The sequence below is a fragment of the Chionomys nivalis genome, chromosome 10 (assembly GCF_950005125.1).
Source record: "Chionomys nivalis chromosome 10, mChiNiv1.1, whole genome shotgun sequence".
Taxonomy (NCBI): domain Eukaryota; kingdom Metazoa; phylum Chordata; class Mammalia; order Rodentia; family Cricetidae; genus Chionomys; species Chionomys nivalis.
In genome coordinates, this window is record NC_080095.1 from 12,541,576 (window position 1) to 12,567,954 (window position 26,379).

The 26,379-nt window shown below is 39.0% G+C and overlaps 1 gene segment (V, D, J or C); it reads left to right on the forward strand.

The window, feature by feature from the left end:
- Positions 1-6,081: 6,081 nt before the first annotated feature.
- On the forward strand, positions 6,082-6,633 carry LOC130882893 (Ig heavy chain V region PJ14-like). The segment is given in 2 exon segments: positions 6,082-6,127; positions 6,212-6,633. Coding segments are annotated over 2 exon segments (468 nt in total).
- Positions 6,634-26,379: the final 19,746 nt, after the last annotated feature.

The following is a 26,379-nucleotide window of genomic DNA, read 5'->3' on the forward strand; positions in this document are numbered from 1 at the left end:
CTTTGATGTGCTGATTCTCCATATCACAATCAGGAATTCTCTCTATAGGTGTGATGTGTAGTAATGCTTAAAGTGTCCAAATGTTTATTTAAATTCCCATTTTTCAGTTTGGTAAGTGTTTTTGTATTTATTTTATTCATGTTTATTTTATAAAATTATATATATATATATATATATATATATATATATATATATATGTATGTTTTTGCTATACTGTTTTTCTTCCTCTTTCTCCCTTCCTTTAACACTGCCCTCGTATGTGTGTGTATTTGTATACATTTTGATATGTGATTCATTCACCTGTCATTAAGCACCTCATTTTAAAGACAAGTTGTATCAAAGACCCTGTTGCTGGAGGCTGTTTGTTCATTTCCCAGCCACCCAGACTCTCAAAATAATCACTATCAAGTGTATTAATAGCTACCTCTTATATCTTTAGTTAACCCATTTCTATTCTTTTATATTTTACCATGATGCTCATGGCAAGGTTCTGGCAGGTGGCTCATGTCTTTCTCTTCTGGCAGATACATGGAGTTTCATTCACTCTGCCTACTCTCTCTATATATATCTTTTCCAGGCTGGCTATATTCTGTTAAGCCATTGGCCAAAAGCACCTTATTTATTAACCAATAAAAGGAACACATACACAGAAGGACTTCCTGCACCATGGCTTGTATATCACAAATGGTTAGACGAGTTTTAGTGAGTCCGAGTGATTATGCTCTCTCCACATCCCATGAATGGGAAAACTTGTTGGCTGACACAGCTCTTTTTGTAGCCTTGAAGACTTGAGCTCATAATTTAAGATCTCAGTTGAAGATTCTGCTTCAGCAAGAATCTGAACTGCAGAACTATTTCGATTGCCCCATTTAAGTTGCATTTTAATTTTAGTGTGTACTCAGACATGAACAAAAAGAAAACTGTTATAAAGGAACTGATTCTGTGATGAACAGCATCAGATCTTAAGAAAACTAAAGAAATAGAAGATTGTAAATCATACACTCAATGAGGTTCATAACCATATGTGAGTCCGGACCTCTGAATACCTCCATGATCACTACACCATGCACACAGAAACATGTATGCGTAACTCAAAATACTGTATTTGCCTTGTGGTGATGGTGCACATCTTTGATCTCAGCACTAACCAGGCAGTAGCAGGCTGATAATTTGATTTCAAGCACAGCCTGGAGTGCAGAGTCAGATCCAGGACAGCTAGGGCTATTCCACAGAGAAGTCCTTCTTCAAAAAAAAAATATTTATTTAACAAACTACTAATCTAGTGCAGGGAGTTAATTTGAAGGAAGTGTTCATGTGTAGTATATATGATGTTTTGATTCAAAAAGAAATATTTCAAGTATTACTTGCTCATTTTAATTAATAAATACTGTGTTTGAATCATCAAAACTCCATGTTAAAGTTTAGGACGTACTTCTCATCAAAAGAACTGTCTCATTTTTCTTCCGATGAACAACTCATTTTAATCACTTCTCTGAGATTTCAGACCACAGGACAACACACAGCTCAGGAAACACAGGGTCATCCAGAGTAGAATGCAGGAGAGAGAGGGTACTGGATGTATCAATATTATTAAGGTATATTATAAATTATTTTAAATAGAATAAATGACATTCAAATAACGTATTGACATACATATATCTCTTTGCTCTAGTATATATGTCTTTGTATAGGTTTTCTCTGTTGCTATGTCTGCCTGTCTGTGTCTATGCCTGGGATTTTATGTGTTTGCTTAAGAGAGGCATATTTTCTCATACTATGTTAACAGATTACCTTACAGAAGTTACCACAGCATCCTTTGACCACAGAGCCCAGCTCAGGTGTCAGGTGCCCTGGGAGACTTAGAGTGGGGTATTGACTTCACAGCCAGGGCCTCCCTTCCCTTTATAAAGGCTCTAAACACAACCCAGATCCACTTTCTGCCTAAGATCCAAAGTGACAATCAGAACACCAATGACTGAGAGCACAACTCAGTAGCCCCAGGCTTCCTCAGTTCAGTGTGTTGCAGACAATGTGTTTTTCATCTACACAGTACAGGGAAATGATCAAAAGAATGGAAGCACTAATTATCACAGTGTATGATTGCACATGGATGTAGAGGTCACAAGATGATTCTGAGTGTATTCCTCAGTTGACATCTACCTTATTTCTTGAGGGTCTCACACTAAACCTGAAGTTCAGGAGAGTCATTTAGAATGGTTGGATGGCAAGATCCAGAGAAGCTCCTTTTACTCACCAGTTCTGAGAATATAAGGATAAATCATCACTACCAGCTTCAGAGTTAAGTGCTGAAAATCAAGCTAAAACACATATTCTGTGAGGCAGGCACTTTACTACTGAAGCATCTCCTCAGCCCTGAACTGTAGCACTATTCATTGTAAACATTAATAAAAATGTTGTAAACTATAAAACTAGCATATGTATCATATAATAATTTTTAAGAGAACAAGTATTGTCAATTCTGTACTTTTAAACTTGTCAATATGAAAATGAATGCTATGTGTCTGGCCCCTAATATGTCTCTAAAAATAAGCCTGTTTTAGAGTTGGGCAAGTTGTGAAAGAGGAAAGATGTGGGAAGAGATGAGGGAAGAACATAATGATCAGAATTCATTATATGAAAAAAAATTTCAATTTTTTAAGAACTCTATGAGATGGTTGGGAATGAACACCTTTAATTCTATTGCTGGGGAGAAAGTAGCAAGAGATTCTTTCATGATTCAATATCAGCTTGGTCTACATAGTGAGCCAACTAGAGTGGCCATGTGTAAAAGACAGGAAGAAAGAAATTCAGTCCCTCTGCTTATAAATAAATATTTCTACCTGTGGATGTGGTGGTGGTGGAGGTGTTGGAGGTGGTGGTGGTATCTGTGTCTGTGTGTGAGTGTGTGTGTGTGTGTATGTGTGTGTGTATGTGATTACATCATTAAATGTTACCGTTGGAGTGTAATTATATTTGTGACTGTGTCTGTAAGTGTGACTCTGCGTGAGTGTGAATGTGTGTGTTGTGAAGTGTGGCTGTACCTAACAGTGTAACTGTATCTGTGACTATGGTTGCAGTTGTGCACACTGTCACCATCCCAACCCCCATTCTCTCATCAGAAAAATTTTAAACTATCCCAGTCTGCTACCTAGGGATATGGTCAGCAACATGGAAAGGAAAGGGTTTGTGTGATCTTAAATATTACAGACCACCACGGAGGAAAATTAGGACGTGAAATCAAGACGGAAACCTGAAAGTGGAAACTGAATCAGAGATCACAAATAATCTCAGTCCATAGACTTGTTCTCCATGGTTGTGCAGACTGCTTCCTTATACAATGCAAAAAATGGCCATTTCCACCTGCCAAAGAATGGCAATTTCAACATGTGTCTGGGCCCTCCTACATCAGTTGTAGAAATGACATCACAGTCATGTCTGCATAGTAATCTAATGTGCGTATTTTTTCCAACTACAGTTCCTTTTTCCATAATGACCCTAGTTTATTTATTTATTTTTTTATTACTTTATAAAAAATACCAATGAAGATTTCCACTTCCTCTGCTCCCCCACTTCCCTCCTGCTCCCCAACATACCTTCCCCGCTCCCACTTCATCCTGAGTGAGGGCAAGGTATCCTGATATGTAGGAAATCCATGGTCCTCGCCCCTATATCCAGGCTTAGGAAGGTATGCATCCAAATAGAATAGAATCCCAAAAAGTCAGTACATGCAGTAGAGACAAATCCCAGTGCCATTATCATTGGCATCTTGGTCTGCCCCAATTGTCAGCCACATTCAGAGGGACCAGTTTGATCCCATGCTCATTCAGTCCCAGTCCAGCTGGTGTTGGTGAGCTCCCATTAGTTCAGGCACACTGTCTCAGTGGGTGGACCACTCCTGGTCCTGACTTCCTTGTTCATATACTCCATCCTTCTGTTCTTCAACTGGACCTTGGGAACTCAGTCCAGTGCTCTGATGTGGGATGCCCCTAGTTTATATCATGTAAAAAGATTCTGACCACCACACAAGTGAACAGGCTGGTACTGTTAATTCTATATGACCCATTAAATGAGTATCCATCTATCCACTTTACATAATTAAACAAATGACCAAATAAACCTTTAAAAATGAGGATACACCTCTTAAATAGTAGATAATAATAAATAATGTGTGACTTTACCATGAATAAATTCCCTTTGCAAATGCTCTTTTTCCAGTGACTTCCTTCTAGAGAGTCTCATGGAAAAAGAGATACCCAAGGAGTAAGAGAGTATGGAATATAGACACAAACTCTCTGTGGGTGTTTGAATATAATTGGTTCACATAGTATCAAAGGGAGTGATACATTTTAAGATGTGTGGCATTGCTGGAATGGGCATGGCCTGATTGGAGGAAATATGTCACTGTGGGGGATAGGCTTTGATATTCTCTATGCTCAGGATGCTGCCGAGTATATCAGTTGAATTCTTCTTCCTTGCAAGATGTTGGACTCCCATCTATTCCTCCAGCACCATGACTTCTTGCATGCTCTCATTCTTCCTGCCATGATGAGAAGTTCATTCTGGAGCTGCAGGAAAGTCCCTAAATTATACAGTTTCCTTATAACAGTTGCGATCATAGTGTCTTTTCACAGAAATGGAAACATAACTTAAAAAATATCTCTGAAATAACTCAGGAAAAAATATTCAAATAAGTGGATTTATACCTAGTTCCCCAATATTGTATAAAAATGTGCATTTATTTCTCAAATACTTATTTCCGGATTATTGAAAACACAATGAAAATACTAAACAAACCCAAGCTGAAACATACTAAGCATCATGTCTGAAAAAGTCTTTTTAGAACCCTGAAGCATTAAAAAACACAGGAAACAATAAACTCATACTGTACATTATGATCACGGCTTTCCCAGGATGGCTGTCTCCTTAAAGTGAGAAGCAATTTCTACCATAGCAACTCACAATAAAAAGTGAAAAGATATGCATAAAAAATAGTAGATACAAATTGTGATGTCTCTAATGCCAAGTTAGACAGACATTTCCTGAGTCTTGAATGAACAGGTTGGGTCTAGCTCTGCATGTCTCATCGCTGGTGATTTGCATTAACAAGATACAGGAAAAGACACTAGAAACTCTCGTTATCTATGCCTTGACTATCATTCAAGTCACAGGGTTACCCATGTTCATATCTGCTTTCCAGTCCACTTCTTCTCGTCACTTAATTTTCTATGTCTTATTATTACATCAGTGAACATAACCCTGAAACCTGGCTGCATGCTGTTTCTTTTTATGAAGTGTTATGAGTAGCTGAGCTTCCCATCACTTACCAAAGCAACAATCATATTTAGGAATCTGTGATTGGACACAAACTGCAGAGAGTGACAGAGAAATATATAAAAGTACCAGGATAGACTGACATAAATCAAAATGAACAAAAACTAGTGTCCAGGTAGGAAGTTTATAAGTGAGAAGGTGAAATCTGAGCCTCATAAGATGGGACCCAAATCAGTCCCACAGATTTCCTTTCAGATAAACATGTGAAATCACATGTATGAAATGTGTGTGAGCTGCTTCCTCACAAGTTATTTCCTGATAAGTTGTAAGAGTGAGACAACTCCACAGACACCAAGAGAAAGAATTTTAAGTAATTCCTTAAACTGGATTTTAGATCACCAAAAGTAACAATATCATTTAAATTTTCTCCTGGAAGTTACAAAGATACATAAATCCTTTGAGAACCTGGTATTCTCCTCTGCCTGTAGTGAATGAAAATGGACCTAATTAATATAAACAGTTCCATGTTTTGCTTCTAATGACTGTACAGTATGACTCATAATATTTCCTGTTTCTCTGAAATTAAATCCAGAAAGCATCACGTAATGTTCCTGAGGTTCAATATCAAGTACCTCTAAGACAAACAAAGCAAATCTCAGTTTCCTGGAGGGGAAATTGGAAACATTGCCTGTGCTTCCTTTTATGTTCTCAGGAACCTCCCCAAATGCAAATCAGTCCTCAAGCTCAGGATGAAATCCAAGGCCAAGCTGAGAGGCTCCATCTCCTTCTGATTAGAGCCTCCAACACAGCATGGCTGTCCTGGTGCTGCTCCTCTGCCTGGTGACATTTCCAAGCTGTAAGTGCTTTAGGGTTTCAGGAAAGGGAACCAAGTTTTTCATCTATGGGTTATATGACTGATGGTGATGTTGCTTGTCCTTAGGTGCCCTGTCCCAGATACAGCTGAAGGAGTCAGGACCTGGCCTAGTGCAGCCGTCACAGACCCTTTCCCTCACCTGCACTGTCTCTGGATTCTCATTAACCAGCAATGCTGTAAGCTGGATCCGCCAGCCTCCAGGAAAGGGTCTGGAGTGGATGGGAGCAATAGCATATAATGGAAATACAAATTATAATTCAGCTCTTCAGTCCCGAATCACCATCACCAGGGACACCTCCAAAAGCCAAGTTTTCTTAAAACTGAACAGTCTGCAAGCTGATGACACAGCCACGTATTTCTGTGCCAGAGACACAGTGAGAGAACTCCAGTGTGAGCCTGCACAAAAAACTCCATATGGAGACACTCCTGACCAGCAGGGGGTGGTGAAGACCAACAGGTTCTCCCAAGACCAGTACGTGGTTGCTTAATAAGATGAGAAGTTCTAGACTGTGCTGCATGAGATTATGTTTCAAAATTAGAATCTGTGTTTTCCTCTTCCAAAGACAAATAAGAAAAAAATCTTTAGAGGCATCACTTCACTGTCATAGTCTAATAAACTTCTTATATGTTCAAATACTATAACAAATAGCTTTTCCCCCAAGCTCTGTAATCTATCAATCTGCTTCTTCTTATTAGATAGAATGACATATAACTTTATATGTTTTACACACACACACATACACATATATTCACACACTTTCTATATATGCAGATATTTTAAAGGAATCAGCAGTTATGACACTTGTTGATGTTAGGTTCAGTTATAAGCTAGAGAACTTTAAAAGAGCTGTAATTTAGCCAGGCGGCGGTGGCACACGCCTTTAATCCTAGCACTTGGGAGGCAGAGGCAGGTGGATCTCTGTGAGTTCGAGGCCAGTGTGGTCTACAAGAGCTGGTTCCAGGACAGGAACCAAAAGCTACGGAGAAACCCCCCCCCAAAAAAAAAAGAGCTGTAATTTGTCCTCTTTGTTTTTGTACCTGTGATAAAGACACCACAGCTTCCCTAATTTAAAGTCATTGTCCCACAACACCCTGGAAACTGAAATATCCGTAGTTTCCTTCTACACCAAGAAGGTTCCATAAAAGGATAGAATTGATTATTGCTTTTCACAGATCCCATTTCGGGCATTTGCATCTTGGTAAAAATTAGTTTTGTCTGTAATTCTCTTTCTTGGTTGAGTCTTCGTGTGGTTTTGGTATCAGGGTAACTGTAGCTCCATAAAAGGAGTTTGGTAATGAATTTTCTGTTGCTATATTGTGAATTACATTAAGAAGTATAGGTATTAGCTCTTCTTGGAAGTTCTGGTAGAATTCTGCATTGAAACCATCTGATCCTGGACTTTTTTTGGTAGGGAGGTTTTTGATGACAGATCTCAAGGACTAGATGAAGAGCAGAAGGAGGGAGAACATGAGCAAACAAGTCAGGAAAGAATTAAATCACAGTGCAATGCGAAGGGAGAGAAAAGATGGGCATTGTAAAAGGGAACATAGTTCTGTTACATTACTGTAAAGGATTTTGGACAAATTGCAAAAATTTCATATAAAAGAAACATGCCCAACGTTCTCACTTCTATGTGAGGATCCGAAGAGAATGACATTTTCAATTAAAATAGATTATTGCATTTCAATGTTTATTTCCATATCCCACTGTTCTACTGTCTCTTACTGCCTGAGTCTCTATAAGTAAAGCCTGAGTTGTCAAATCTCACAGAGATGCCCACAATAAATTGTGATTGTAGTTATCATATCCCTATGATTTTCACTGAAATGCTTTCAGTATGCAATTGTCCATAAATAAATGTAGGCACAGAAGTTACATTGATTATATTTCTGTAAATTAATTTATTGAATTAATGTGGCCAAATAATAATTTGTGCATTCAGATATCAGCATCCTGCAAAGTTTTCAAGTGAGTAAAAAACATATGAAAATATTATACTCTAAGACAAGAAGAAGAAAAATATTCATTGTTTCCTTGAAGCCCCTTTCATGATTGCCTCATATGATTATTTTAGTGAACATGAGGCATTTTTATTTACAAGAGTTATGCTCATTTGATGAGTTCACTGCATTTTTCTCTGGCCATGGGCCTTTGTTTCACTTGGACCGATATTCACTGTTTTTTTTCGAACTGAAGCAGATTCTCCTAGTGACTTGTTTTCCATTCTAGTGTATTATTTTTCTCTGAGCTCTCACATTCATCCCCTGTCTTCTGGAATAAGGAATCTCTTATACAATATCTTTTGTATCCTGTTGTATTGAAAATAAGCACATACATCTTATACATTTATTAATAAAATTTTCAATACAATTTATTAATAAATTTAACAGATATATGGAACATAAAATCATTCATGTTGCTATTGTCCACCTGCGAGATAACCTCCAGCAACTTGATGTCCTTCAATGGAAGAATGGATGAAGAAAGTGTGGAATATATATACATTAGAGTACTACTTTGCCGTAAAAAACAATGACTTCTCGAATTTTGCATGCAAATGGATGGAAATAGAAAATACTATCCTGAGTGAGGTAACCCAGACCCAAAAAGAAGATCATGGGATGTACTCACTCATAATTAGTTTCTAGCGTGGATAGGAGCCACTGAGTCTATAATTTGAGATCCTAAAGAAGCTAAACAAGAGGGTGAGCCCAAGGAAAAACATATAGTTATCCTCCCAGCTATGGGAAATAGACAAGATTGCCGGGCAAAAAATTGGAATCTTGGGGTTGGGGTGGGATGGGGGTGAGGGGAGATGGGGAGAGAAAAGTGTGAAGGAGAGGTTGAGGGTTACTTGGGGAAATGGGATGATTGGGGATAAAGGGAGGTTGGATAGGGGAGCAGGAAAAATCATATCTTAGTTAAGGGAGCCACCTAAGGGTTGGCAAGAGACTTGAACCTGGAGTGGCAACCAGGTGCCAGGGCAATGTCCCCAGTTAGTTCCTTGGGCACCTGAGGAGAGGGAACCTGAAATGACCCTATTCTATAGCCATACTGATAAATATCTTGCATATCACCATAGAACCTTCATCTAGCGATGGATGGAGATAGAGACAGAGACCCACACTGGAGCACTGGACTGAGCTCCCAAGGTCCTAACGAGGAGCAGAAGGAAGGAGAACATGAGCAAGGAAGTCAGGACCACGAGGGGTGCACCCACCCACTGAGACAGTGGGGCCCATCTATTGGGAGCTCACCAAGGCCAGCTGGACTGTGACTGAAAAAGCATGGGATAAAACCGGACTCTCTGAACATGGTGGACAATGATAGCTGACGAGAGGCCAAGGAGAATGGCACAGGGTTTTGATCCTACTTCATGTTCTGGCTTTGTGGGGGCCTAGACAGTTTGGATGTTCACCTTCCTAGACCTGGTTGGAGTGGGGAGGACCTTGGACTTTCAACAGGGCAGGGAACCCTGACTGCTCTTGGGGCTGGAGAAGGAGGAGAAGAGGAGTGAGGGAGGGGGAGAGGGGTGGGAGGAGGGGGAGAGAAATGCGAGGCGGGGAGGAGGCAGAAATTTTTTTTTCAATAAAAAAACGACCAATAATAAGAGTAGAAGAAGGAGAAGAAGTGCAGCTCAATGGTCCAGAAAATATATTTAATAAAGTTATAGAAGAAAACTTTCCCAACCTAAAGAAAGATATACCTATGAAGTTTCAAGAAGCATACAGAACACCGAATAGACTGGACCAAAAAAAAAAAAAAAATCCTCTCGCCATATAATAATCAAAACACAAAGCACACGGAATAAAGAAAGAATATTTCCTGAATGTCTCGCTGAACATAATGGACATTGAGGACTACTGTGAACTGAAGAACAATGGCAATGGGTTCTTGTTCCCATTGCATGTAATGGCTTTGTGGGAGCCCAGGTAGTTTGGATGCTCACCTTGATAGACCTGGATGGAGGTGGGTGGTCCTTGGACCTCCCACAGGGCAGAGAAACCTGCTTGCTCTTTGGGCTGAGAAGGGAGGAAGACTTGATTGGGGGAGGGGGAGGGAATGGGAGGTGGTGGCGGGGAAGAGGCAGAATCTTTAATAATTAAATAAATTAATTAATATAAAAAAATAAAAAAATGAACAAAAAAAAGAAAAAAAAGAAAGAAAGAATATTAAGAGGTGCAAAGGAAAAAGGCCAAGTTACTTATAAAGGTAAACCGATCAGATTTACACTTGACTTCTCTATGGAAACCATGAAAGCCAGAAGATCCTGGATAGATGTACTGCAGAAACTAAGAGTCTGTGGATGCAAGCCCTGACTACTATAACCAGCCAAGCATTTGTTCACTATAAATGGAGAAAACAAAATTTCCAGGATAAAAACAAATTTAAACAATACGTAGCCACAAATCCAGCCTTACAGAAAGTAATAGAATGAAAATCACTAACCAAGGAGTCCAACAATGACCACAATAACTCAGACATCTAGAGACCCTTCACCAGCGCAACTCAAAGAAGGGAAGCACACACAATCTACTACTAAAAAAGTAACCGGAGTTAACAACCACTGGTCATTAATATCACTTAATGTCAATGGATTCAACTCACCTATAAAAAGGCACAGACTAAGAGATTGGATACAAAAACAGGATGCAACATTCTGCTGTTTACAAGAAACACACCTCAACCACAAAGACAGGCACCTACTCAGAGTAAAGGGTTGGGATAAGGCTTATCAAGTAAATGGACCTAAGAAAGAAGCAGGTGTGGCCATACTAATTTCTAACAAATTGACTTCAAACTTAAATCTATCAGAAGAGATGGAGAGGGACATTTTCTACTCATAACAGGAACAATTCATCAGGATGAAGTCTCAATCCTGAATATCTATGCCCCTAATATAAAAGCACCCACGTAAGTAAAAGAAACATTGCTAAAACTCAAGGCAGCAATCAAACCGCACACATTAATAGTAGGAGACTTTATTACTCCTCTCTCACCAATGGACAGGTCAATCATACAGAAACCTAACAGAGAAATAAGAGAATTAATGGAGGTACAGAATCAAATGTACTTAACAGACATCTATAGAATATTCCACCCAAATAGAAAAGAATATACCTTCTTCTCTGCAGCTCATGGAACCTTCTCGAAAATTGACCACATACTCGGTAACAAAGGAAACATCCACAGTTACAAAAAAATATTAGTAACTACCTGTATCTTATCAGATTACCATGGATTAAAGCTAGAATTCAGCAACAATGCTACCCCCAGAAAGCCTACAAACTCATGGACTGAACAGTCAACTACTGAACCATACCTGGATTAAGGAAGAAATAAAGAAAGAAATTAAAGTCTTCCTTGAATTCAATGAAAATAAAGAAACAACATACTAAAACCTATGGGACACTATGAAAGCAGTCCTGAGAGAAATGTTCATAGCACTAAGTGCCCACCTAAAGAAAACAGAGAAAGAAAATTTTGGAAACTTAACAGCCCACCTGAAAGCTCTAGAAAAAAAAGAAGCAGACTCACCTTGGAGGAGTAGAAGAATGGAAGTAATCAAGCTGAGGGCTGAAATCAATAAAATAGAAACAGAAAACAATTGAAAAAATCAATGAAACAAAAAGCTGGTTCCTGGAGAAAATAAACAAGATTTATGTACCCCTATCCAAACTATTCAAACGGCAGAGAGAGAATTTGCAAATTATTAAGATCAGAAATGAAAAGGGGGACATAACCACAGACATAGAGGAAATTCAGAGAATAATTAGATCTTACTACAAAAGCCTGTATGCCACAAAACTGGAAAATGTAAAAGAAATGGACAATTTTTTAGATAAATACCATATACCAAAGTTAAACCAGGACCAGGTGAACAACCTAAATAAACCTGTTAGTCGCAAAGAATTAGAAGATGTTATTAAAAACCTCCTTTCCAAAAAAAGTCCAGGACCTGATGGTTTCAATGCAGAATTCTACCAGAACATCCAAGAAGACCTAATACCTATACTCCTTCATGTATTTCACAATATAGAAACAGAAGAGTCATTGTCAAATTCCTTTTATGAAGCTACAGTAACTCTGATACCAAAACCACACAAAGACTCAACTAAGATAGAAATTACAGGCCAATCTCACTCATGAACATCGACGCAAAAATCCTCAACAAAATCATGGCAAACCGAATCCAAGAACACATTAGAAAAATTATCCATTATGATCAAGTAGGCTTCATACCAGAGATGCAGGGCTGGTTCAACATGAAAATCTATCAATGTAATCCTTCATATAAATAAACTGAAAGAAAAAAAACCATATGATCGTTTCATTAGATGCTGAAGAAGCATTTGACAAAATTCAGCATCCCTTTATGATAAAAGTCTTGGAGAGATTAGGGATATAAGGGTCATACCTAAATATAATTAAAGCTATTTACAGCAAGCCGACAGCTAACATCAAATTAAATGGAGAGAAACTTAAAGCCATCCCACCAAAATCAGGAACATGCCAAGGCTGTCCCTTCTCTCCATACCTCTTCAATATAGTTCTTGAAGTTCTAGCAATAGCAATAAGAAAACATAAGGTGATCAAGGGGATTCGAATTGGAAAGGAAGAAGTAAAACTTGCATTATTTGCAGATGATATGATAGTGTACATAAGCAACCCCAAAAACTCCACCAAAGAACTCGTACAGCTGATAAAAACCTTTAGTAATGTGGCAGGATACAAGATCAACTCCAAAAAAATCAGTCACCTGCTTATACACAAAGGATAAGGAAGCAGAGAGGGAAAAAAGAGAATCATCACCTTTCATGACAGCCACAAACAGCATAAAATATCTTGGGGTAACTCTAACCAAGGAAGTGAAAGATCTATTTGACAAGAACTTTAAGGCATTGAAGAAAGAAATTGAAGAGGATACCAGAAAATGGAAGGATCTCCCTTGCTCTTGGATTGGGAGGATCAACATAGTAAAAATGGCAATTCTACCAAAGGCAATCTATAGATTCAATGCAATCCCCATCAAGGTCCCATCAAAATTCTTCACAGATCTTGAGAGGACAATAATCAACTTTATATGTAAAAACAAAAAAACCAGGATAGCCAAAACAATCTTATACAATAAAGGAACTTCTGGAGGCATTACCATCCCTGACTTCAAACTCTATTACAGAACTCCAGTAATGAAAACAGTGTGGTACTGTCATAAAAACAGAGAGCTTGACCAATGGAATCGTATAGAAGACCCGGATATTAACCCACAAACCTATGAATACCTTATTTTCGATAAAGGAGCTAAAAGTATACAATGGAAGAAAGAAAGCATCTTCAACAAATGGTTCTGGCACAACTGGATGTCAACCTGTAGAAGAATGAAAATAGATCCATATCTATCACCATGCACAAAACTCAAGTCCAAATGGATCAAAGACCTCAATATCAATATGAACACACTCAACCTGATAGAAGAGAAAATGGGAAGTACCCTACAACATATGGGCACAGGAGATCACGTTCTATGTATAACCCCAGCAGCACAGACATTAAGGGCAACATTGAATAAATGGGACCTCCTGAAACTGAGAAGCTTCTGTAAAGCAAAGGACACTGTCATTAATACAGAAAGGCAGCCTACTGACTGGGAGAAGATTTTCACCAACCCTGCAACAGACAAAGGTCTGATCTCCAAAATATATAAAGAACTCAAGAAACTAGACGTTAAAATGATAATTAACCCAATTAAAAAATGGGGCACTGAACTGAACAGAGAATTCTCAACAGAAGAAGTTCAAATGGTCAAAAAATACTTAAGGTCATGCTCAACCTCCTTAGCGATCAGAGAAATGCAAATCAAAACAATTTGAGATATCATCTTACACCTGTCAGAATGGCTAAAATCAAAAACACCAAGGATAGCCTTTGCTGGAGAGGTTGTGGAGAAATGGGTACCCTCCTCCACTGCTGGTGGGACTGCAAATTTGTGCAACCACTTTGGAAATCAGTGTGGCAGTTTCTCAGAAAACTTGGAATCAACCTTCCCCTGGACCAAGCAATACCACTCTTGGGAATATACCCAAGAGATGCCCTATCATATGACAAAAGCATTTGTTCAACTATCTTCATAGCAACATTATTTGTAATAGCCAGAACCTGGAAGCAACCTAGATGTCCTTCAATGGAAGAATGGATGAAGAAAGTGTGCAATATATACACATTAGAGTACTACTCTGCGGTTAAAAAAAAAATGACTTCTCGAATTTTGCATGCAAATGGATGGAAATAGAAAATACTATCCTGAGTGAGGTAACCCAGACCCAAAAAGAAGATCATGGGATGTACTCACTCATAATTGGTTTCTAGTCGTGGATAGGGGCCACTGAGTCTATAACTTGTGATCCTAAAGAAGCTAAACAAGAAGGTAAACCCAAGGAAAAACATATAGTTATCCTCCTGGCTATGGGAAATAGACAAGATTGCCGGGCAAAATATTGGAATCTTGGGGGTGGGGTGGGATGGGGGAGAGGGGAGATGGGGAGAGAAAAGTGTGAAGGAGAGGTTGAGGGTTACTTGGGGAAATGGGATGATTGGGGATAAAGGGAGGTTGGATAGGGGAGCAGGAAAAATCATATCTTAGTTAAGGGAGCCACCTAAGGGTTGGCAAGAGACTTGAACTTGGAGTGGCTATCAGGTGCCCAGGGCAATGTCCCCAGTTAGTTCCTTGGGCACCTGAGGATAAGGAACCTGAAATGAACCTAACCTATAGCCATACTGATGAATATCTTGCATATCACCATAGAACCTTCATCTAGCGATGAATGGAGATAAAGACGGAGACCCACACTGGAGGCCTGGACTGAGCTCCCAAGGTCCTAATAAGAAGCAGAAGGAGGGAGAACATGAACAAGGAAGTCAGGACCACAAGGGGTGCACCCACCCACTGAGACAGTGGGGCCGATCTATTGGGAGCTCACCAAGGCCTGCTGGATTGTTACTGAAAAAGCATGGGATAAAACCAGAATCTCTGAACATGGCGGACAATGAGGGCTGATGAGAAGCCAACGACAATGAGACTGGGTTTTGATCCTACTTCATGTTCTGGCTTTGTGGGAGCCTAGACAGTTCGGATGTTCACCTTCCTAGACCTGGTTGGAGTGGGGAGGACCTTGGACTTTCCACAGGGCAGGGAACCCTGACTGCTCTTGGGACTGGATAGGGAGGAGAAGAGGAGTGGGGGAGAGGGAGAGGGGCGGGAGGAGGGGGAGGGAAATGGGAGGCGGGGAGGAAGCCGAAATTTTTTTTTTCAAAAAAAAATGTTAAAAAAATGTTAAATAATCCTAAATATGATTGTTGCTTTGGTAATTTATGGGAATATAAGCTAATTCTTAACACTTCATAAAAAAACAACAGTGTGCACCCAGGTTTGAGGGTTATGTTCACTGAAGAAATAACAAGACAGAGAACATTAAGTGATAACAAGAAGTGGACTGTAAGGCAGATATGAACATGGGGAACCTTGTGACTTTAATGATAATCAAGGCATAGATTAAAAAGAGTTTCTAGTGTCTTTTCCTGTGTCTTGTTAATGCAAATCACCAGGGAAGAGAATTGCAGAGTTGAAACCAACCTCTTCATTCAAGACTCAGGAAATGCCTGTCTAATTTGGCATTAGAGATGTCACAATTTGTGTCCCTTATCTTTATGCATAGTCTTTTCCCTTTTTGCTGTGGGTTGCAGTTGTAGAAACTGCTCTTTCCTTTAAGGAGACAGCCATCCTGTTAAATTCCTGATCATCATGTACAGTATGAGTTCAATGTTCCCTGTGTTTTTTAATGCTTTAGGGTTATAAAAAGATTATTTCAGACATGATGCTTAGTATGTTTCATCTTGGGTTTGTTTGATATTTTCATTGTGGTTACAATAATATGAAAAGGAATATCTCAGGAATAAATTCACATATCTTATATTATATTGGGGAACTAGGATAAATCCACTTATTCAAATATTCTTTTGTCCTTAGATACTTAAGAGATATTTTCTAAGTTAGGTTTCCATTTCTGTAAAAAGGCACCATGACCACAACTGTTATAAGGAAACCGTATAATTTAGGGGGCTTTCCTATAACTCCAGAAGTTCAGACCACTCTCATCATGGCAGGAAGAATGGTAGTGTGCAGGAAGTCTTGGTGCTGGAGGAATAGCTGAGAGTCCAACATCTTGCAAGGAATAAGAAATCACCTGACAGACTGGGCAGCACTCTGAGCATAGAAAACCTGAAAGCCTACCCTCTAAAGTGACACATTTCCTCAATCAGGCTGTGCCCACTCCAGCAATGCCACACATCTTAAAAGTGTCACTTTTAAGGAATGAATTTAAAAAAAAAACTTTATGTAATGGTCTGTAGTGTTGTACATACCTTTAATCCAGTCACTAGGGAAGCAATAATAAAAAAATCTCTCATAGTTTAATATCAGACTGTTCTAGACAGTGAGTGCAAGCCAACCAGAGTGACCCTTAAAAAGAAAGGAAACGCGTTATTTAACCAATTTACCTGTGAATATGAGTTTCTGCGTGTAGAGGATATGATGTGTGTGTGTGAGTGTGTGTAGGTGTGTCTTTGGATGATGACATATGTGTCTCTGTGGTTGAAATTGGGCAAACTGTCACTGACTCCACATCCATTCTTTCATCAGAAGTAACTGAAATTATCCTAGTTTTTATTCTGTACATGTCATGACCATCGTACCTAAGCAACATGGGAAGGAAAAGATTTATGTCATCTTAAATCTTACAGTCCATCATGTAGGTATACCAGTACATGAAATCAGAGCAGGAAACTGAACATGGGAACTGAATTGAAAACCATAAAGAAGCCTGTTTACTGCCCTGCACTCTCTGGTTGTTTATCATGCTTTCTTATACAAAGCAGGTACAGCTTCCCATGGATGGCACTACCCTGTCAATCTAGACCCTACCTCATCAATCATTATTCAAGAAAATGACTCCACAGTTGTTCTTTTTTTTTCTTTTTTTTCTCCGTTTACACCATTATACAGGGCATTGTACTTTATTTTTTTTTCTTTTTTTATTTTTTTATACTTTTTTAATTAAAATTTCCACCTGCTCCCCGTTTCCCAATTCCCTCCCCTCCTCCCAAATATTGCCCCCTCCCCTCAGTCCCCTCCCCCTATCCCCACTCTTCTTCTCCTCCCCCCACACCATTCCCCCTCCCTCTCAATACTGAAGAGCAGTCCAAATTCTCTACCCTGTGGGAAGACGAAGGTCTTCTATCTATGTCCAGGAAGGTGAGCGTCTAAACAGGCTAAGCTCCCACAAAGCCAGTTCATGTATTAGGATCAAAACCTAGTGCCATTGGTCCTTGGCTTCTCATCAGCCTTCATTGTCCGCCATGCTCAGAGAGTCCAGTTTCAACCCATGCTTATTCCGTCCCAGACCAGCTGGCCTTGATGGGCTCCCAATAAATCAGTTCCACTGTCACAGTGGGTGGGTGCATCCCTCATGGTCCTGATTTCCTTGCTCATATTCTCCCTCCTTCTGCTCCTCATTTGGATCTTAAGAGCTCAGACCGTTGCTCCAAATTGAGACTCTGTCTCTACCTCGATCCATTGCCAGATGAAGGTTCTAAGGTGATATGCAAGATATTCATCAGTATAGGATAGGGTCATTTCAGGTTCCCTCTCCTTAGTTGCCCAAGGTACCAGCTGGGGACATCTCCCTGGACACCTGCGAACCCCTCGAGAATCAAGTTTCTTGCCAACCCTAAGATGGCTCCCTTAGATAGGATATATACTTCGCTGCTCCCATATCCTCCCTTCCTATATCCCAACCATCCCAATCCCCCGAGCTCCTACCATCCTCCCCTTCTCATGTTTCTCATCCCATTTCCCCTTTGCCCCATGCCACCTCACCCGCAAGTTCCCAGTTTTTGCCCGGCAATCTTGTCTACTTCCCCTCTCCAGGCGGATGACTATATGATTTTCATTGGGTTCACTTTCTTATTAAACTTCTCTAGGATCAAAAATTATATGCTGAATGTCTTTTATTTATGGCTAGAAACCGATTATGAGTGAGTACATCCCATGTTCCTCTTTTTGGGTCTGGGATACCTCACTCAGGATAGTGTTTTCTATTTCCATCCATTTGCACGCAAAATTCGAGAAGTCATTGTTTTTTACCGCTGAGTAGTACTCTAATATGTCTATATTCCACGCTTTCTTCATTCATTCCTCCATTGAAGGGCATCTAGGTTGTTTCCAGGTTTTGGCTATTACAAACAATGCTGCTATGAACAAAATTGAACAGATACTTTTGTCATTTGATGGGGCATCTCTTGGGTATATTCCCAATAGTGGTATTACTGGATCTTGGGGTAGGTTGATCCCAAATTTCCTGAGAAATCGCCACACTGATTTCAAAGGTGGTTGCACAAGTTTGCATTCCCACCAGCAATGAATGAGTGTGCCTCTTTCTCCACAACCTCTCCAGCAAAGGCTATCATTGGTGTTTTTGATTTTAGCCATTCTGACAGGTGTAAGATGGTATCTCAAAGTTGTTTTAATTTGCATTTCCCTTATCGCTAAGGAGGTTGAGCATGACCTTAAGTGTCTTTTGGCCATTTGAATTTGTTCTGTTGAGAATTCTCTGTTCAGATCAGTGCCCCATTTTTTATTGGGTTCATTAGCATTCTAAAGTCTAGTTTCTTGAGTTCTTTATATATTTTGGAGATCAGACCTTTGTCTGTTGCAGGGTTGGTGAAGATCTTCTCCCAGTCAGTGGGTTGCCTTTTTGTCTTAGTGACAGTGTCCTTTGCTTTACAGAAGCTACTCAGTTTCAGGAGGTCCCATTTATTCAATGTTGTCCTTAATGTCTGTGCTGCTGGGGATAAACATAGGAAGTGATCTCCTGTACCCATATGTTGTAGAGTACTTACCACTTTTTCTTCTATCAGGTTCAGTGTGTTCAGACTAATATTGAGGTCTTTGATCCATTTGGACTTGAGTTTTGTGCATGGTGATAGATATGGATCTATTTTCATTCTTCTACAGGTTGACATCCAGTTGTGCCAGAACCATTTGTTGAAGATGCTTTCTTTCTTCCATTGTATACTTTTAGCTCCTTTATCGAAAATAAGGTATTCATAGGTTTGTGGGTTAATATCCGGGTCTTCTATACGATTCCATTGGTCGAGCTCTCTGTTTTTATGACAGTACCACACTGTTTTCATTACTGGAGTTCTGTAATAGAGTTTGAAGTCAGGGATGGTAATGCCTCCAGAAGTTCCGTTATTGTATAAGATTGTTTTGGCTATCCTGGTTTTTTTGTTTTTACATATAAAGTTGATTATTGTCCTCTCAAGATCTGTGAAGAATTTTGATGGGACCTTGATGGGGATTGCATTGAATCTATAGATTGCCTTTGGTAGAATTGCCATTTTTACTATGTTGATCCTCCCAATCCAAGAGCAAGGGAGATCCTTCCATTTTCTGGTATCCTCCTCAATTTCTTTCTTCATAGACTTAAAGTTCTTGTCAAATAGATCCTTTACTTCGTTGGTTAGAGTTACCCCAAGATATTTTATGCTATTTGTGGCTATCGTGAAGGGTGATGCTTCTCTGATTTCCATCTCTGCTTCCTTATCCTTTGTGTATAGGAGGGCAACTGATTTTTTGGAATTGATCTTGTATCCTGCAATGCTACTAAAGGTGTTTCTCAGCTGAAGGAGTTCTTTGGTGGAGTTTTTGGGGTCGCTTATGTACACTATCATATCGTCTGCAAATAATGAAAGTTTAACTTCTTCCTTTCCAATTTGAATCCCTTTGATCCCCTTATGTTGTCTTATTGCTATTGCTAGAATTTCAAGCACTATATTAAAAAGGTATGGAGAGAGTAGACAACCTTGTCGTGTTCCTGATTTTAGTGGAATAGCTTTGAGTTTCTCTCCATTTAATTTGATGTTAGCTGACGGCTTGCTATAAATAGTTTTTATTATACTTAGGAACGACCCTTGTATTCCTAATCTCTCTAAGACCTTTACCATAAAGGAATGTTGAATTTTGTCAAATGCTTTTTCAGCATCTAATGAAATGATCATATGGTTTTTTTCTTTCAGTTTATTTATATGATGGATTACATTGATAAATTTTCATATGTTGAACCAGCCAGCCCTGCATCTCTGTGATGAAGCCTACTTGATCATAATGGATAATTTTTCTAATGTGTTCTTGGATTCAGTTTGCCAGTATTTTATTGAGTATTTTTGCGACGATGTTAATGAGTGACATTGGCCTGTAGTTTTCTTTCTTGGTTGTGTCTTTGTGTGGTTTTGGTATCAGAGTAACTTCAGCTTCATAAAAGGAATTTGGCAATGACTTCTCTGTTTCAATATTGTGAAATACATTAAGGAGTATAGGTATTAGGTCTTCTTGGAAGTTCTGGTAGAATTCTGCATTGAAGCCGTCTGGACCTGGGCTTTTTTTGGTGGGGAGGTTTTTTATAACAACTTCTAATTCTTCGCGACTAACAGGTCTATTTAGATTGTTCACCTGGTCCTGGTTTAACTTTGGTATATGGTACTTATCTAAAAAAGTGTCCATTTCTTTTACATTTTCCAGTTTTGTGGCATACAGGTTTTTGTAGTAAGATCTAATGATTCTCTGAATTGCCTCTGTGTCTGTGGTTATGTCTCCCTTTTCGTTTCTGATTTTGTTAATTTGTGTATTCTCTCTCTGCCGTTTGATTAGTTTGGATAGGGGTTTATCAATCTTATTGATTTTCTCCAAGAACCAGCTTTTTGTTTCATTGATTCTTTGGATTGTTTTCTGTGTTTCTATTTTGTTGATTTCAGCCCTCAATTTGATTATTTCCAGTCTTCTACTTCTCCTAGGTGAGTCTGCTTCTTTTTTTCTAAAGCTTTCAGGTGGGCTATTAAGTCTCCAATGTGTGCTTTCTCCGTTTTCTTCAAGTGGGCACATAATGCTATGAACTTTCCTCTTAGCACTGCTTTCATAGTGTCCCATAGGTTTGAGTATGTTGAGTCTTCGTTTTCATTGAATTCAAGAAAGACTTTAATTTCTTTCTTTATTTCTTCCTTGATCCAGGGGTGGTTCACTAGTTGACTGTCCAGTTTCCATGAGTTCATAGGCTTTCTGGGGATAGCATTGTTGTTGAATTTTAACTTTAATCCATGGTGATCTGATAAGACACAGGTGGTTACCGATATTTTTTTGTAACTGTGTAAGTTTGCTTTGTTACCGAGTATGTGGTCTATTTTCGAGAAGGTTCCATGAGCTGCAGAGAAGAAGGTATATTCTTTCTTATTTGAGTGGAATGTTCTATAGATGTCTGTTAAGTCCATTTGACTCATTACCTCCCTTAATCCTCTTATTTCTCTGTTAGGTTTCTATCAAATTGACCTGTCCATTGGTGAGAGAGGAGTGTTGAAATCTCCTACTATTAGTGTGTGTGGTTTGATGACTGCCTTGAGTTTTAGTAACGTTTCTTTTACATAAGTGGGTGCTTTTATATTAGGGGCATATATATTCAGGATTGAGACTTCATCCTGGTGAATTGTTCCTGTTATGAGTAAAAAATGTCCCTCTCCATCTCTTTTGATTGATTTTAGTTTGAAGTCAACTTTCTTAGAAATTAGTATGGCCACACCTGCTTGTTTCTTAGGTCCGTTTGCTTGATAAACCTTTTCCCAGCCCTTTACTCTGAGTAGGTGCCTGTCTTTGTGGTTGAGGTGTGTTTCTTCTAAGCAGCAGAATGTTGGATCCTGTTTTCGTATCCAATCTCTTAGCCTGTGCCTCTTTATAGGTGAGTTGAGTCCATTGATATTAAGTGATATTAATGACCAGTAGTTGTTAACTCTGGTCATTTTTCCTTTCTTTCTTTCTTTCTTTCTTTCTTTTGGTAGTAGAGTTTGTGTGTTTCCCTTCTTCAAGTTGTGCTGGTGAAGGGTCATTTGATGTCTGAGTTATTGTGGGCATTGTTGGACTCCTTGGTTTGTGATTTTCCTTCTATTACTTTCTGTAGGGCTGGATTTGTGGCTACGTATTGTTTAAATGTGTTTTTATCCTGGAAAACTTTGTTTTCTCCATTTATAGTGAACGAAAGCTTGGCTGGGTATAGTAGTCTGGGCTTGCATCCATGGTCTCTTAGTTTCTGCAGTACATCTATCCAGGACCTTCTGGCTTTCATGGTTTCCATAGAGAAATCACGTGTAAGTCTGATAGGTTTACCTTTATAGGTAACTTGACCTTTTTCCTTTGCAGCTCTTAATTCTTTATTCTGTATGTTTTGTGTTTTGATTATTATATGACGAGGGGATTTTTTTTTTTGATCCAGTCGATTCGGTGTTCTGTATGCTTCTTGGACCTTCAAAGGAATATCTTTCTTAAGGTTTGGAAAGTTTTCTTCTATAATTTTATTAAATATATTTTCTGGACCATTGAGCTGTACTTCTCCTTCTTCTATCCCTATTATTCTTAGGTTTGGTCTTTTTATTGTGTCCCACATTTCCTGAATGTTTTGTGATGAGAATTTGTTGGTTATGCTGTTTTCTTTGATCAGAGTGTTTGTTTTCTCTATGGTATCTTCAGTGTCTGAGATTCTTTCTTCTATCTCTTGTAATCTGTTGGTGGTACTTCTCTCTGTAGTTCCTGTTCGTTTATCCAAATTTTCCATCCCCATCCTTCGCTCGGTTTGTGATTTCTTTATTACTTCCACTTCATTCTTCAAGTCTTGAACCGTTTCCCTTACCTGTTTGATTACTTTTTCTTGTTTCTCTTGGTTTTCTTGGGTATCTTTGAGATATTTATTCATTTCCTCTACCTTTTTGTTTGTAATCTCTAACTGATTATGTCAGTTTTTCACCTCCTGTTTAAGGTCCTCTATTATTTTCATATAATTCACTTTTGAGTCAAATTCTTCTAATTCTTCTGGATTAGGGTGTACACTTCTCATTTCGGGATTCCTGGATTCTGGTGATGTCACGTTGCCTTTCAAGTTGTTGGGGGAATTCTTGCATTGGCGCCTGCCCATCTTTTCCTTCAAATGGAGCCAGGAGAGGCCTGGTGTCTTGGACCAGTCTTTGCTGTGACTAACTCTCTGGGTGTATCTCCTAAGTGTAGGGGCAGGAACCGTTCCCTTCCAGATGAACTCCTCAACACCAACCCACAGTTATTCTTATAGAACAACCTGATGGAAAAAAAATTTTCCAAACAAAATCCTGTCTTCCCTGATGACTGTAGTTTGTATTATGTTCATGGAATTCTAACCACACCACAAGTGTACAAGCTGGTACTGTCATTATAACATGACCCACTGAGTCTGCATGTGTCCACCAGACATAAGTAAACAAATAAATATGAAAGACTTATGGATAAGAAACTACTTATCAAGTAGAATGTAATTATATGTCATAAGAGGATAACTATGAATTGTTTTTTGTTGTTGCAGAATCAGAATCCCTTTATTGTACATCACTAAGGGTTTTTTTTTCTAACCCAGACAGGTGAATCAACAGGATGGAGACCTAATCACTGGATCCTTGGGTTAGGGCCCCAGATCCTTGGGTTAGGGCCAAGGAAATGTGTACTCAGAAAGCAGGGTTGGTAAACAACTCTGAGAGTACAGAATTTGTAAATTTCTCAGAAACCCAAAACAACAAGGACAAGAATGGTCACCAGCATAGGATGGCCAGTTCTCCATTAGGCCCCAACATTTCCTCCCTAATTATTTTATGAAAGGAAGATCCTCCTGTCTTAGGTCATCTCAGGAGAGCAGTTTCTTACCCATCATTGGGAGGCTTCATTACTGTCTTAGGTGGGCCTTCCCCTGTAGAAGTTGTCTGTCTATAGACATATCCTCAACATTTCATCATTTGTAGCCAGAATGTGGTGCATCTGGATTTCAAGATGACAGACTTAAAAGAACTTGCTGGGTGACCATGTTTAATGATCTCATGGATTGCCTAAGTTTACACAGAATCCAGAGACAAATGTCCATGGCTATGAAACCCAGAATAGTCAGTGAGAGAGACACCGATCATTGCTGAACCCAGCCACCCAACTGGGCCATAGCATTCCCCCTAGACCTTCGATGAAACAGGGGGTACCCAAGTATCATTTCAAAAATTTTGATGTGACAATTGCAAAGTAAAATTAAGGAAAGTAGAATTCCACGGAGCCTGCAAATATGCATTAAGTTGTTTTACAATTTTAGAAGCACTGGTCACAACAGAGGGTGTAAAACAAGTTATATGTTAAAAATGCAAGCAAGACATTTGTTGAATTACCCATAATGAGTACACCTGCTCTTGCAATAAGGCAGTTTGCTGATTTAAATTTAAAAGTTCAGATTTGATGTGAGAATTCAAGACATTTTGCGTTTGAAGGACCTCGCTAACTTGTCCTGCCTATCTATCCACCATGTCTGCCACAAGAGATGTTTGGGCCATTGCCAGTCCAGCAACTGTCACAGCAGCAGGAGAGCCTGCAATGACCACAATCACAGCAGCTGTCATTTTGATATCATGTTTTTCTCCATACAGTAACCATGAATTCTTATCCTTTACAAAATATTTGCTTATTTTCTTCTTTTAGGGATGCATGGAGAAGGAAAACCCAAATGAGCAAGAAAGTGCAGATTACAGACACAAACTATCTCTAAAGCAACAAAAGGCCAAGTTCTCCAATATAGTACAAGAGATACATATTTATTTAGGTAAAACTCCTTCCCAAATTTTTGTTAACACAATGAAAATATAACACAAATATATAACCCAAAATATAACCCAAGATGACACATTCTAAGAATGATGTCTGAAAAATATTCTAACATTCAGACCAAAGAATGTGTGAAACACAGCACTCATAGTGGAATTGACCATCAGAGCTCGCACAAGATGGTTGAATCCCTAATGTTAAGACCTGTCTCTACCACTGCCACTCTAGTACAAAGATTAAGCACATACAAATAAGGAATTTAAAATATGAGCTCTCCAATACCAAGTAATAGGCAGACATTTTCTGAATGCTGATTGATCAGTGTGTGCCCAGTTCTGCACCCTATGGTTTGTATTACCAAAGCAAGAATGAATGCTCTACAAACTCTTGTTCTCTATGGTGATCTGCAACTCAAGGCATGGGGTTTCCCATATTCATATCTCTCTACTTCTCCACTTTTTGTAACGATTCACCTTCTTTTTTTATATTTCACTTTCATTAAAATAACTCTCAAGACTAGTTGCATACTACAGTGCTTCATGAAGTTTTATTGATAGCCAAATTTCCCATCCCTTATTAATGCAATTATTATGTATAGGGACCTTGATTTTTCTTTATTACTGGATAATAAAAGAGATGAAAGAACATAGAGAAAAGTAGACTGACATAAAAAATGAGGTACTAAAACTCAACAAAGTATTCCCAAAAGAGAAAGTAAATACGTTGAGCCACATGATGTAGGAACCAAATAAGTCTCTTGGGTATCCTCTCAGACACACACTTGAAATCACATGTAATAATGTTAGTAAGCTTCTTTTTCACAAGTTATCTTTTAGACAAGTGATGAGAATAAGAATGATTTCACTGACACCAGAGAATAAGTTTTAAGTCGTTCCTTATTATAGGGTTGGTGATAATCTATTTTATCAGAGGCCCAATTGCATACTAAATCCAGTGCTGCTGTTTATAAAGATATAAAAATGCATTTAGGATATGGTACTCTGTTCTGTCTGCACTGTGTAAATGTGGACTTACTTAGCATAAACACTCTCGTGTTTTGCTTGTCAGTTCTGCACAGTGTGATTTGTCAGGGTTCGGAAATACAGACAATAACAAGAAAATGTTCCTGAGTTCCCATATTCAAATACTCTAAGAAAAATAAGACAAATATCATTCACCTGAGGGAAGTGGAAACCAAGTCCTGTGCTTTCTTTTATCCCCTCAAGAACCTTCTCCAATGCAAAGCAGCCCTCAGACTTATTATAAAAGCCCAGGCCTAGCTGAGAGGCCCCATCTCCTTCTCACTACAGCTTCCAGCAGAGCATGGCTGTCCTGGTGCTGCTCCTCTGCCTGGTGACATTTCCAAGTTGTAAGTATCTCAGTGTTTCAGGAGAGGGACTCAGGCATGTCATCTATCTGATTTCTAAATGATGGTGATGTTGCTTGCCTCCAGGTGTCTTTTCCCAGATACAGCTGAAAGAG